Source organism: Lytechinus pictus, chromosome 18 (genome assembly GCF_037042905.1).
Source record: "Lytechinus pictus isolate F3 Inbred chromosome 18, Lp3.0, whole genome shotgun sequence".
In the NCBI taxonomy this organism is placed as follows: Eukaryota; Metazoa; Echinodermata; class Echinoidea; order Temnopleuroida; family Toxopneustidae; genus Lytechinus; species Lytechinus pictus.
In genome coordinates this window covers 10,709,283-10,723,758 of record NC_087262.1, presented here as the reverse complement: position 1 = coordinate 10,723,758, position 14,476 = coordinate 10,709,283, and the positions used below count along the sequence as shown (strand labels likewise).

The 14,476-nt window shown below is 38.0% G+C and overlaps 2 protein-coding genes across 2 annotated transcripts; both read left to right on the top strand.

The window, feature by feature from the left end:
- The first annotated feature begins 727 nt into the window (after window positions 1–727).
- LOC129281370 (lengsin-like) lies at window positions 728–4,669 on the top strand. Its single transcript, XM_054917314.2, has 2 exons — window positions 728–1,069; window positions 2,680–4,669. The coding sequence occupies exon 2, from the start codon at window positions 2,707–2,709 to the stop codon at window positions 4,051–4,053; it is 1,347 nt and encodes a 448-aa protein (XP_054773289.2). The 5' UTR covers window positions 728–1,069; window positions 2,680–2,706; the 3' UTR covers window positions 4,054–4,669.
- A 3,935-nt stretch (window positions 4,670–8,604) lies between these two features.
- On the top strand, window positions 8,605–14,259 carry LOC129281863 (lengsin-like). Its single transcript, XM_064113166.1, has 2 exons — window positions 8,605–8,701; window positions 12,266–14,259. Exon 2 carries the CDS (start codon window positions 12,293–12,295, stop codon window positions 13,631–13,633), a length of 1,341 nt encoding a protein of 446 aa, XP_063969236.1. The 5' UTR covers window positions 8,605–8,701; window positions 12,266–12,292; the 3' UTR covers window positions 13,634–14,259.
- Window positions 14,260–14,476: the final 217 nt, after the last annotated feature.

The following is a 14,476-nucleotide window of genomic DNA, read 5'->3' as shown; positions in this document are numbered from 1 at the left end:
CTGCTGGTATTTTTTTTTATCCTTGCATGCCATAAGTAGCTCTGCCATTTTTAATTTTGCCAGTTTTACCCCTTCCATTTTATCTCTGCCAGTTTTTACCTCTGCCATTTTTTCCTCTTCCAATTTTACCTCTGACACTAATACCGGGTTTACGCAGCAAAAACTGTGGTGTTAACGGTGTACATAGAGGACCACACCAGTTATTTTACTCCGGTGTTAAATTGACAGTGTTAGTTTAATACATATAGGTGTTATTACAACACCTTTGGATGTTACTTATACACTCTTTGGTGTTATGTTCAATCTCTAGGGTGTAATTTTATCACATCAGGGCGTGGTCCTCTATCAACACCAACTGGTGTAAGTTTTAACACCACCTTTTCTTTCAGTGCAGTATTCGCCTTTGTTATCATAATCCATTTATCATGGATCTTCTTCGTTCTATATAGAAGGATTCATGGTTTAACTCATATGTAACAAGTTGAGAAATGTGGGGGGGGGGGGGGAGCAGGCAAACAGACAGAGAGAGAGAGGAAGGGGGGGCAGGATGGGTGCCCACCAGTTCCTTTCATGCAGCTTAATCAAATATTGAAATCAGGAAACTTAAACAGAGCTCACTACACCTCTTAAAATACTGTGAAAGGGAGAATTGCGTCAATCTATAATCACATGACCAAGCAAACAAAGCAGGTTCGAAGTTCTATATGGTAGATCTTTCGGCAGGATCAGGGGCGGCACCAGGGTTGTTTTAGAAGGGGGACGACCTGGATATAACTCTATTTTCTTCTCAGTTGAATCACCAGACAGGTAATATGGCTCAATCAAGTCCTCGCTGTTTGGTGCACTTCTTTCTCTTTTCTCAGGCTTTTTTTCAAGTTGAAAAAAAGAAGACAATTCATCGAGGGGGCCACCCCTTCCCAACCTGTTTTACCGCCTCTTGTCTAGACCATTATGATTGCATTAATAGTTGGTATACGGACATTTTCGACTTCGCCAGAGTGCATTGTAGACTCGGTTCTTCATAAAGTCTTCGGTTCTTAAATCATTATAGGGCTTCATCTTCGTCTAGGTAAGTCTAGATATTGTCCCTTTTTTCCGTTGATGTACCTAAATGTCGAGATAAGGTTACTTGTGAATGGTGCTCTTTGAAAATAATGTTGCGCACTTAAAGGGATGGTCCGGGTTGAAAATATTGATATCCTAACACATAGAGTAGAATTCACTGAGCAAAATGCCGAAAATTTCATCAAAATCGGATAACAAATAATAAAGTTATTGAAGTTTAAAGTTTAGCAATATTTTGTGAAAACAGTCGTCGTGAATATTCATTATAGGTCATGTAGTTGGGCTGATGATGTCACATCCCCACTTTCCGTTTTCCTATGTTATTACATAAAATCATAATTTTTTCATTATTTCATACTTGTGTGAATAATATGTTTCCCTTATAATGAGATAAGTTGCAGCAATAAATATATAATGCACTAAATCAGTTGTCAATCCAATTTTTCTAGTTCTTGGAGGAAAAAAAATGAATAAACCTTATTTCATGTAATAAAATACAAAAGAACAAGTGGAGATGTGACATCATCAGCCCACCTATTGAATATTCATGACAACTGTTTTCACAAAATATTGCTAAACTTTAAAATTCAATAACTTTGTTATATGTTATCCGATTTTGATGAAATTTTCGGCATTTTGCTCAGTGAATTTTACTATATTTATTAAGCTATAAATACTTTCAGCCCGAACCATCCCTTTAAGATATACATGTAAAAGGTCCGACTAGGCACATCTAGCAATGATTACTGGGGGCATCTTTTACGGGCCGGTGCAGTTCAATTCTGCCCCTTTATTGTCTTGTAAAGCTACGCCCAAAATGCACTTAGAGGTGCAAAGTAACACCTTTAGAGGTACCCCCAGTATTGATTGATTGATTTTATTTGTCAGGTAACTATGAACAAGTACAAGGAAATATAAACAGAAGTGTATACCTTGACAGGATTACCCATGAAAGCCGAGATGGCTTATTTCCAATGGGGTCCTTACATCAGTAATTGAAGACAATGTACATCTATGAAAAAACACCTATAGAAATCTACAAACTACATCAATTAAGTCTAGACAACTAAATTTACACGATGAATTGTAAAACTTAATATATAAAAAGACAAAAAAAAATAAGTTTGCCATGAAAAACACTTACGCAGTCCACAAAATATGATTAAAATAATTGTAAAACATGTTGAGTAAATGATCATTACTTCTAAGTTACATATGAGAATTACACTAATAATCAGTTTTTAAGTAGCGCTAAATGCATCGTAACTAATACAAGATTCATGAATCTTAAAACCTAAGATATGAAAAATTACAATAAGTTTGACATCAAACTTTCACGCAAACAACAAAATATGATGAAACAATGTAAAACAAGTTGATTAAATAAATCATAACTAAATAGTTATATATAAGACTACACGTATACCATCAGGATTGTCAATTTCCTATATGGAAAATATACGAACAAGCGTTTGCCAATAAGAATAAATTTTTAATTTGAGTTTCTTCACGTTTAACTACCGCCAAAGCGAAAAAGTTAGCATTTAGCACACATTGGAAATATATATTTTGTACCGCCTTAATCATTCCTAAACTTAAATATTTTTTTCCCAGATTAATTTAGAGACTTCTGGAACAATCATGGAAAAGATTTTGAAATCTTTGAAGGAGAATGGCATCAAGACTGTTCGATTTGAACAATCGAATATCTATGGAGTACCCCATTGTCGATCTATTCCGGTCAAACATTTCGAGAAAATGGCTACCAATGGAGTCAACATGTGCCTTGCCTTCTTAGCATTCGATCCTAGGGGTGTACCTATAAAGAACACCGGCTATGGTGAAGAGATCCACTATGCTGACTGCAAGGCGTTTCCTGACCTCGAGACCTTCCAGATTCTACCATGGTGTACCGACACGGCTAGAGTCTTGCTCGAGGGGGAATACAACGGCCAGAAGGTGCCCGGATACCCAAGGGTTGTTGCCAAACGACAACTTGAGCGTTTGAAAGAGCTGGACCTGTCTCTTTGGTCAGCCCATGAGTTCGAATTTTATCTCGTCAACAAAGAAACTATGAAGCCCATGGATTCGGACACATTCTGTTTATCAACAGTTTGTTTGTCGATGTACGATGCCTTTTTCCAGCAAGTTATTACAGATCTTCCAAAGGCTGGTGTTGATATTGAGTGTTTTGGATGTGAAGCCGGGGAAGGACAGTTGGAGATCACCTTCCATCCAGAGTTTGGGATTAAGGCTGCAGATACAGCTCACACATTCAAACTGGGAATCAAGGAAATCGCACTTAAGCACGGATACATCGCTTCGTTCATGTCTAAACCATGGCTAGATAAATTCGGTTCATCCGCGCACTACTGCCACTCGCTTTGGGATGCTGACGGTAAGATCCCGAAGCTTTACGACGCATCCAGTCCTACCAGTTTGTCCGACATTGGGCAGTACTGGGTTGCCGGTCTTGTTGCCCACGCCAGAGCCATCGCAATCTTCATGGCACCCACGCCAAACTGCCTCAAGAGGTTTCAAGTGAATTCTGCTGCCCCTTGGAACGCAACATGGGGACCTGACAACCGAACCTGTGCCATCCGGGTCAAAACAGATGGAGAGAGAAGTGCCTATATCGAGAATCGGATAGGTGCAAGTGCGTGCAATCCGTATATCAGCATGGCTGCAACCATTGCAGCAGGAATAGATGGTATCATCAAGAAACTTCCGCTTCCAGAAGGCATTGACGGTGAGGGCGATGCATACCAGGACAAGTATGTTCCAGAAGGAACCAAGAGGCTACCTGCAACTATGGAAGAAGCAGTTGAAGCTTTGCTAGAAGACGAAGTCATCACTGAAGCCCTTGGTCCCGAGTTCATAAAATGCTTTGTGGCAGCAAAGAGACATGATATTCAATTGGAAAAAGACGCGATAGCCAAAGGGAAATGTGAGGAATGGGAGAAGAAATATCTTTTCTCCTCGATGTGAACTGTATTCGTTTCTGTTCTAGGTTCACAGCGATATAACTCTCATTATGAACGTCGTTTTGTTCAAATTTGATAAATTTGTTAGCAAAATTACAAAGAAAAATACATACTACTCGTATTGGTTGAGATTTAAAAAAAAAACAAGAACCAACTGATAATCCAGATGATAATGAAGATGATGATGATAATAATAATGAATAATGATAATAAAAATAATACGCGTGCTTTATAGGAATTGTTTCAATCAAATTTTTAGTTACTATAGCGCCCCTATTGTATTTCATTACTTTCATTTCAGTGATTTTCATAAGTGTAGTGTAGTTTATATCTATATTTTTCCGTTGTGATAACTGTAACATTTTATACACTGTCATGTAAACACTTACGTAAAAAATATTTGTTATTTGTGTTACTAAGCACTGCCTAGATAATGAGTCATAATTTGATTTTACTTTCATGTATGATATTGATGTTATTTGTTGTAATCGTGATTCTGTTTTCATCAGGCCATTGATGAAAAAATCCTTTCGCTGATCTTTTGTACCTGAATAAATATACCTGTACTATGATAAATAAATAATTAAATAAATGAATAAATAAATAAATAAATGATGATGATAATAATAATGATAATAGTAATAGTAACAATATTGATAATAATACACTCTTAAAATGTTGGGCAACATACTGTCCACACAACAATTGTTAAAAAACTCCGGGTATAGTCTTCAACCAATATACTGTGTAGTTTTCACCCAAAGCACACATTCATGACATTATTGGTTTAAAACTACACAGAATTGGAAAAAGTTTTAACCAATTGTTGTGTGGACAGTATGTTGCCCAACATTTCTGAGAGTGTAAAAATAATACTACTACTCGATCCTACTACTACTACTACTACTACTACTACTACTACTACTACTACTACTACTATTACTACTACTACTACTACTACTACTACTACTACTACTGCTACTAATACTACTACTATACTACTACTACTACTACTACTACTACTACTACTACTACTACTACTACTACTACTACTATACTACTACTACTACTACTATACTACTACTACTACTACTACTACTACTACTACTACTACTACTATTACTACTACTACTACTACTACTACTACTACTACTACTACTACTACTATACTACTACTACTATTACTATACTACTACTACTACTACTACTACTACTACTATACTACTTCTACTACTACTACTACTACTACTGCTACTACTACTACTTCTACTACTGCTGCTGCTGCTGCTACTACTACTAATTATAATAATGATAATAATACAAATAAAAATAATGATACATGATCGTTGTGTAGCGGATGTCAGATTATTAAACAACGTCTATATATACATGTATGCACTTCTATAGTCTATATTTCCCCGTCTTCAGCCAATCGTTGCCTTTTACAGAGCACAATAATTTAAGGGAATTAATTCCTGCCAAGTACCAATTTAACCCACTTGCATTGAGTAGGGGAAGGTGGGGTAAGTTGAGCCCCGGGGGGGGGGGGGCCGGGGGGGGGGGGGCACTCAGTATATAATGCATAGTGGGTATGTGCCGCGGAGGGGACCCCCATTTTCACACTCAAATTTTCGTTCCAAGGCATAGCATTTTTGTCTTATCGAGACAAAAAACAAAGAAAGCCGCTCCAAGGCATATAGCACTTTGTTCTTATCGAGAAAAAAAGAAGAAAGAAATCCGCTCCAAAGCTTCGCATATTTTTCGTTACGCCGTTCCGGTCGCATTGATCTGCTGCAATTTTGGTGAAAAGCGGCCGCCGAGCGCTGTCCGACCATCGTCTCTGCGCTAGCGCACCCAGCGGAGGCCGCGTATAGCTGCATCATGCACGCATGCCCGTTCCATAGGGGTACATACGCACGTACTCGCACGCTGGCGATCCGTTCCAAGGACCCCCGTTTTCACAAAATTGTAGTTCCGAAGCCCGTTCCGAGGACCCTCCTTTTTACAATAAGCCCGCTCCAAGGCCCCCGTTTTTTGTCTCGCCCGCGGCACACCCCTACCACTTTTTTGGTCGAGTGCCCCCCCCCCCCGGGTGTTGAGCATAGGGGTAAGTTGAGCATAGGGGCAAGTTGAGCCATTACCCCAGGCCAATAATGAATGAGTCAGACATTGTGGTGGTGTCATGTATTGATGACCCATTACATAACCCTTAACCCCACCACATTGTTTTCAACTTTGAAACAAAAAGTAATTTATTAAAGGGAAAAAAAATTGAAATAGATAAGTTCTTTTCACCCGCACACGTCTTTAAATATAATAAAGAAATAAGAACAATATTGTTAGTCCAGGTATGGATTCTCATTCTTGTCATAGTCTTTTACATGATGGATGCATAAGAAATGTGTGGATGTGAAAATATCGCATTAAGTTCGGACTGGGGTAATTTGAGCCAGCCAACATGGGGCAAGTTGAGCCATAGAAATTCTTATGGTAACGTTTAATAATTAAAAAAAAAGAAATCTTAAAAAGCCATTGAGGAGGCCGAAATGAACATGACAGTTCTTTTACTTTTAGACGTTGTATTTATAGAGAATTTGCTCAATTAGATAATAACTGCCTAGAATATATATATATTTTACCAACATACATTACCCAACACAGAGGACAGTATGTTGCCTAACATTTTAAGTGTGATGTCACTTCCATTTATTTGAATTTAGGATAAAAGTGCACTGTCGCTTAAATGCAATCAAGGGCATTTAGTGCCGGGATCGAACCCCGGACTTTCACGTATCTAGTCATGTTTACCTCTCTCATATTTGCCTCTTATTTTACCTCTGCCATTATTACATCTTGCAATTTTACCTCTGGTATTTTTACAGCTGGCATTTCTTTTATCCTTCCATGCCATAATTACCTCTGCCATTTTTAACACTGCGAGTTACACCTCTTCCATTTTTACCTCTACCAGTTTTATATCTGTCATTTTTACCTCTACCAGTTTTATATCTGTCATTTTCACCTCTACCAATTTTATATCTGTCATTTTTACCTCTACCAGTTTTATATTTGTCATGTTTACCTCTTCAAGTTTTATATCTGTCATTTTTACCTCTACCAGTTGTATATCTGTCATTTTTACCTCTACCAGTTTTATATCTGTCATTTTTACCTCTACCAGTTTTATATCTGTCATTTTTACCTCTACCAGTTTTATATCTGTCATTTTTACCTCTACCAGTTTAATATCTGTCATTTTTACCTCTACCAGTTTTATATCTGTCATTTTTACCTCTACCAGTTTTATATCTGTCATTTTGACCTCTACCAGTTTTATATCTGTCATTTTTACCTCTACCAGTTTTATATCTGTCATTTTTACCTCTACCAGTTTTATATCTGTCATTTTCACCCCTACCAGTCTTATATCTGTCATTTTTACCTCTACCAGTTTTATATCTGTCATTTTTACCTCTACCAGTTTTATATCTGTCATTTTTACCTCTACCAGTTTTATATCTGTCATTTTAACCTCTATTAGTTTTATATCTGTCATTTTTACCTCTACCAGTTTTATATCTGTCATTTTTACCTCTACCAGTTTTATATCTGTCATTTTTACCTCTACCAGTTTTATATCTGTCATTTTTACCTCTACCAGTTTTATATCTGTCATTTTTACCTCTACCAGTTTTATATCTGTCATTTTTACCTCTGCCATATTTGCCTCTTCCAATTCTACCCCTGCCACTTTTACCGGCTTTATGACTGTGAGTACCCACACAGCAAAAACTGTGGTGTTAACCGGTGTACTCACACCGGTTATTTTACTCCGGTGTTAAATTGACAGTGTTAGTTTAACACCTATAGGTGTTATTACAACACCTCTGGATGTTACTTGTACACTCTTTGGTGTTATGTTCAATATCTAGGGTGCAATTTTAACACCTTGGGGTGTGGTCCTCTATTAACACCAACTGGTGTTAGTTTTAACACCACACTTTTTACAGTGCAGGATTCGCCTTTCATGTTATCAGAATCCATTTATCATGGATCCTCTTCGTTCTAGAAGGATCCATGGTTAAACTCAAATGTAACAAGGCGACAGGGGGGGGGGCAAACAAACAGACAGAGACAGCGAAAGGAAGGGATGGGGCAGGATGCGTGCCCACCAGTTCCTTTCGTGCAGCTCAATCAAATATTGAAATTAGGAAACTTAAACAGAGCACACTACACCTCTCAATTGTGAAAGAGAAAATTGCGCCATTCTATAATCACATGACCGAGCAAAATAAAGCAGGTTCAAAGTTCTATATGGTAGATCTTTCGGCAGGATCAGGGGCAGCACCAGGGTTGTTTTAGAAGGGGGACGACCTGGACATAACTCTATTTTTGTCTCATTTGAATCACCAGACAGGTAATATGGCTCAATCAAGTCCTCGCTGTTTGGTGCACTTCTTTCTCTTTTCTCAGGTTTTTTTTTTCAAGTTGAAAAAAAGAAAATTCATCGAGGGGGCCACCCCTTCCCAACCTGTTTTACCGCCTAGACCATTATGATTGCATTAATAGTTGGTATACGGACATTTTCGACTTCGCCAGAGTGCAATGTAGACTCGGTTCTTAAATCATTATAGGCCTTCATTTTCGTCTAGGTAAGTCTAGATATTTTCATTTTTTCCGTAGATGTACCTCAATATCGAGATAACGTTATTTGCGAATGATGCTCTTTCAAAAGAAAGTTGGGCTCTTTAGATATAAAACATGTGAAAGGTCCGACTAGGCCCATCTAGCAATGTCATCCTCGTGATTACTGGGCCTTTTTTTACGGGTGCAATTGAATTCTGCCCAGCGACGTAACTACGGGGGGGGGGGGCATGGGGGCACGTGCCCCCCCCAATCGGCTGGCCAAAAAAAAACGGGGAGAAAGAGGAGAAAAGGAGGGAGAAAGGAAAAGAAACGTAGTGGGAAAGAAGAAATTATTATGTTATGTTATTATGCTACCTCCCGTTTTCAAGTCAATATAAACCAAATATATCTCGTTGCACTTCATGCTATTATTGTTTTATGTAGTGACATATGTTTCTTTTTCATGACTACTTCCGCCTATCCGTGCTTACGTTCACATTAGTGGATTAGTGAGATATGTCTGCTCTTCATGAATTCCTAAAATCAGTCCTTAAAATGTCATTTTTTTCTGATCTATACACAACGAAAAAAGTAAGTCCCCCATAAATCAAATTGCTGTAACTTTTGAACGGAATTATTTTGAGATATGATATTTCGTAGGTGGTTTTTTACACTCATTAAGCAACTCCTGGGGAAAAATGAAATTGATCGGTTGAGTCATGCATGAGAAATTAAAGATTGAATTAAAAATGACAATTTTTTAAAGTCACCAGAGTCGTTTTTCAGATTGTGCAAATACAAAGTTGGGCAACAGTTGCTTTTAGGTGAATTTTATGGTGTTATGCTGTTTTACTATCCATCATTTAGGCACTCCACACACAATTTTGATATCGTATGTTCATAGTTGAGTGAGCACAATGTATTGCAGGGGCCGCGGAAGAGGGGGGGGGGCTCCAGCCCCCCCCCCCCCCCATTTTTCCAAAAGCATGTACAAAAATGTAAAAATGACCATACGATTGTGATTTTTTGCATGGTCACCCCCCCCCCCCACTTTTGGCTCAGTCCCCCCTCCCCACTTTGAAAACCGTTCCGCGGCCCCTGTATTGTGACGTATCATCATAGGGGTTTATGGTAGTATCATCTACAACTTGTTAGATCATGTTAAAATTTGAATGTTGGTGGCTGCCCCGATTATAGGCCCCTCCCCCATTTTAAAATTCTGGATCCACCACCGATTTGTCCATAAATTAAACTGATCATGAGAAATTGTTAGGAAAACAATACATGTATGCAGTATAAAGAGTATTCATTCCTAAGTTTTCGAATGTGCTCGCTCAACCATGAAACTATTTAAAGTTCGGAAAGTGTGTGGTGATAGAAATGATGGATGATAAAAACAACAGCAATTAGAGTCTCATTTGAAACCGAATTTGCCCCCAATATTCACTTTTTTACCCTTTACAATGAGTCTGTGACATTGAAAATACCAATTTTCCCACTTTGATGCATGCTCACTCATCCATAAATAAACAAATCGATTTCATTTTTGCACATAATTCTGCCCATAGGTTGATAAACATTACTGCCAAATGACATTGCTAAAGACAGCCTTGAAAAAAAACTTCCACCATATTGAATAAGGGGCAACCTATTCTTAAACATATGCACCAATAATGTACACAAGTCTATGAGAGAGGAAGTCAAAATTTTAACAAATATTAAATGAGGGTTTGTTTCATGGACGGTTTTTGTTACTTCTGCCAACAGTTATTTCATGAAACTTCGCACATGGCTTCAGAGTAACACATCCAAAAGGCGCGCCCACCAAAATAACCATTCGATACGACACAGAGTGGGGCCAAGGCCTTGAACTTTCTTCTCATTTGCATAATTTTCGAATATTGTGTGCTCACTGATGCATCGAACATCGGGATTTTCATAAAATCAAATCAAATGAACTATGCAAGGAGGTTTGTGACAGATATCCATAGTTACAAATTGCATTTTTTCCAATAACGTAAAAAAGAGCTAATCACATTCCACATGTTCATTCAAGCGTGAATGTTTAATGAAATGCCTTTGAATCATTGAAGCATGTTAATTGGTCATGAACCTAACGAAAAAGTTGAGAAAAGATCATTTTCAGTTACCAAAATGAAACAATGCTTGCCTATGATATTTGAAAATCGTATTTTGTGTTTTCAATAAATGTTCATTGAACCGTGAAACGATGAATATTTTTTAAGATACTCTTCCCAAAAATAGATGTCATCATATTTTATTATTTTTATTGATAGAAATGTGTAAAAAATCAAATTATAGCAAATTTGGACTTGTGTTTATTCAAACCGTGAAATTTAGCCAAAAAGTTGTATCGTCTTTTAGAAAGTACCTTTTACAAGCTTTCTGACTATTTTTCATGATGAAAATGTGGATTTAGTTCCAATAAAATGGAATCAAAGTCATGATATTTGGCTTGTGACTTTTGAAAAGTGACACTCTTGCCTTCTGACGGTGCTCACTGAAGCATGACGTAAAATACGTCCATAACATTTACTCAGCGGGTAGCTTATGAAATTATCTACACGCCGATGAAAAAATATATTAAAAACTCGCATTGGTTCGGAAATTATTGATGTTTGTTTAAGGGGGACTTACTTTTTTTGTTGTGTATATATATATAAAAATTCAGCTCGCGCTTCGCGCTCGCATCATTTGGTTAGTGAAATACGTATGGTCTTAGTGAATTCATACAAACAAGCCTTATTATAATGCCCCTCTACAGGTCTGAATTTCCTTAATTTTCAGCTCGCGCTTCGCGCTCGCAATATTTGATTGAGTGAGATGCGTATGTTCATCATGATTACAAAGACTACAAGTGCTTCATGTGTTTAGATGTCATTCTAACAAAATCAGCAAGCGCTTGGCACTCGCATTAGATGACTATGGTGAAATATGTATACTCTTAATGGATTCCTAAAATACAGTCCTTAAAATGTCCCTGTTTGGGGTCAATATATACAAAAATTTCAGCTCACGCTTCGCGCTCGCACTGTTTGTTTAGCGAGAAAGGTACGTTTTACAAAAAATTGCTTATAATTTCCCTTTTTAGGTCTGAATACCAAAAATTTTCAGCTCGCGCTTCGCGCTCGCATTTTTTTAATCAGTGAGATACATATCCGTTTAATGGCACTGTCCTTAAAATGCCTCTATTAAGTCAGTATACTTGGCAATTGAGCGCGCGAAGCGCGCTCAACAAGTGACTCAAAATTTTTGCTAGTGCCCCGGCCCCAATACCATGACCCACGGTACGCCACTGATTCTGCCTCTTTCTTTCCTTGTAAAGCTACGTCTAAAAGGTACTTAGAGGTGCAAAGTAACACCTTTAGAGGTGCCCCTAGTATACCATCAGGATTGTCAATTTCCTATATCGAAAATATACGAACAAGCGTTTGCCAATAAGAATAAATTTTTAATTTGAGTGTCTTCACATTTGACTACCGCCAAAGCGAAAAGGTTATCATTTGGCACAAATTGGAAATAGATATTTTGTACCGCCTTAATCATTCATAAACTCAATTTTTTCACAGATTAATTTAGAGACTTCTGGAACAAGCATGGAAAAGATTTTGAAATCTTTGAAGGAGAATGGCATCAAGACTGTCCGATTTGAACAATCGAATAACTATGGAGTACCACATTGTCGATCTATTCCGGTCAAACATTTCGAGAAAATGGCTACCAATGGGGTCAACATGTGCCTTGTCTTCTTAGCATTCGATCCTAGGGGTGTACCTATCAAGAACACCGGCTATGGTGAAGAGATTCATTATGCTGACTGCAAGGCGTTTCCTGACCTAGAGACCTTCCAGATTATACCATGGTGTACCGACACGGCCAGAGTCTTGCTCGAGGGGGAATACAACGGCCAGAAGGTTCCCGGATACCCAAGGGTTGTTGCCAAACGACAACTTGAGCGTTTGAAAGAGCTGGACCTGACTCTTTGGTCAGCCCATGAGTTCGAATTTTATCTCGTCAACAAAGAAACTATGAAGCCCATGGATTCGGACACATTCTGTTTATCAACAGTTTGTTCGTCGATGTACGATGCCTTTTTCCAGCAAGTTATTACAGATCTTCCAAAGGCTGGTGTTGATATTGAGTGTTTTGGATGTGAATCCGGGGAAGGACAGTTGGAGATCACCTTCCGTCCAGAGTTTGGGATTAAGGCTGCAGATACAGCTCACACATTCAAACTGGGAATCAAGGAAATCGCACTTCAGCACGGATACATCGCTTCGTTCATGTCTAAACCATGGATAGATAAATTCGGTTCATCCGCGCACTACTGCCACTCGCTTTGGGATGCTGACGGTAAGATCCCGAAGCTTTACGACGCATCCAGTCCTACCAGTTTGTCCGACATTGGGCAGTACTGGGTTGCCGGTCTTGTTGCCCACGCCAGAGCCATCGCAATCTTCATGGCACCCACGCCAAACTGCCTCAAGAGGTTTCAAGTGAATTCTGCTGCCCCTTGGAACGCAACATGGGGACCTGACAACCGAACCTGTGCCATCCGAGTCAAAACCGATGGAGAGAGAAGTGCCTATATCGAGAATCGGATAGGTGCAAGTGCGTGCAATCCGTATATCAGCATGGCTGCAACCATTGCAGCAGGAATAGATGGTATTATCAAGAAACTTCCGCTTCCAGAAGGCATTGAGGGCGATGCATACCAGGACAAGTATGTTCCAGAAGGAACCAAGAGGCTACCTGCAACTATGGAAGAAGCAGTTGAAGCTTTGCTAGAAGACGAAGTCATCACTGAAGCCCTTGGTCCTGAGTTCATAAAATGCTTTGTGGCAGCAAAGAGACATGATATTCAATTGGAAAAAGACGCGATAGCCAAAGGGAAATGTGAGGAATGGGAGAAGAAATATCTCTTCTCCTCGATGTGAACAGTTTATTCGTTTCTGTTCTAGGTTCACAGCGATATAGCTTTCATTTTGAACGTCGTTTTGTTCAAATTTGATAAATTTGTTAGCAAAATTACAAGGAAAAATACATACTACTCGTATTGGTTGAGATAAAAAAAAAAAGAACCAACTGATAATCCAGATGATAATGAAGATGATGATGATAATAATAATGAATAATGATAATAAAAATAATACGCGTGCTTTATAGGAATTGTTTCACTCAAATTTTTAGTTACTATAGCGCCCCTATTTCATTTCTTTACTTTCATTTCAGTTATTTTTATAAGTGTAGTGTAGTTTTTATCTATATTTTTCCGTTGTGATAACTGTAACATTTTATACACTGTCGTGTAAGCACTTACGTAAAAAATATTTGTTATTTGTGTTACTAAGCACTGCCTCGATAATGATTCATAATTTGATTTTACTTTCATGTATGATATTGATGTTATTTGTTATAATCGTGATTCTGTTTTCATCAGGCCATTGATGAAAAAATCCTTTCGCTGATCTTTTGTACCTGAATAAATATACCTGTATTATGATAAATAAATAATTAAATAAATGAATGAATGAATAAATAAATAAATAAATGATGATGATGATAATAATAATAGTAATAGTAATAATATTTATAATAATACACTCTTAAAATGTTGGGCAACATACTGTCCACACAACAATTGTTTAAAAAAATATATCCAACTCCGGGTATAGTCTTCAACCAATACTGTGTAGTTTTCACCCAAAGCACACATTCATGACATTATTGGTTTAAAACTACCCAGAATTGGAAAAAGTTTTAACCAATTGTTGTGTGGA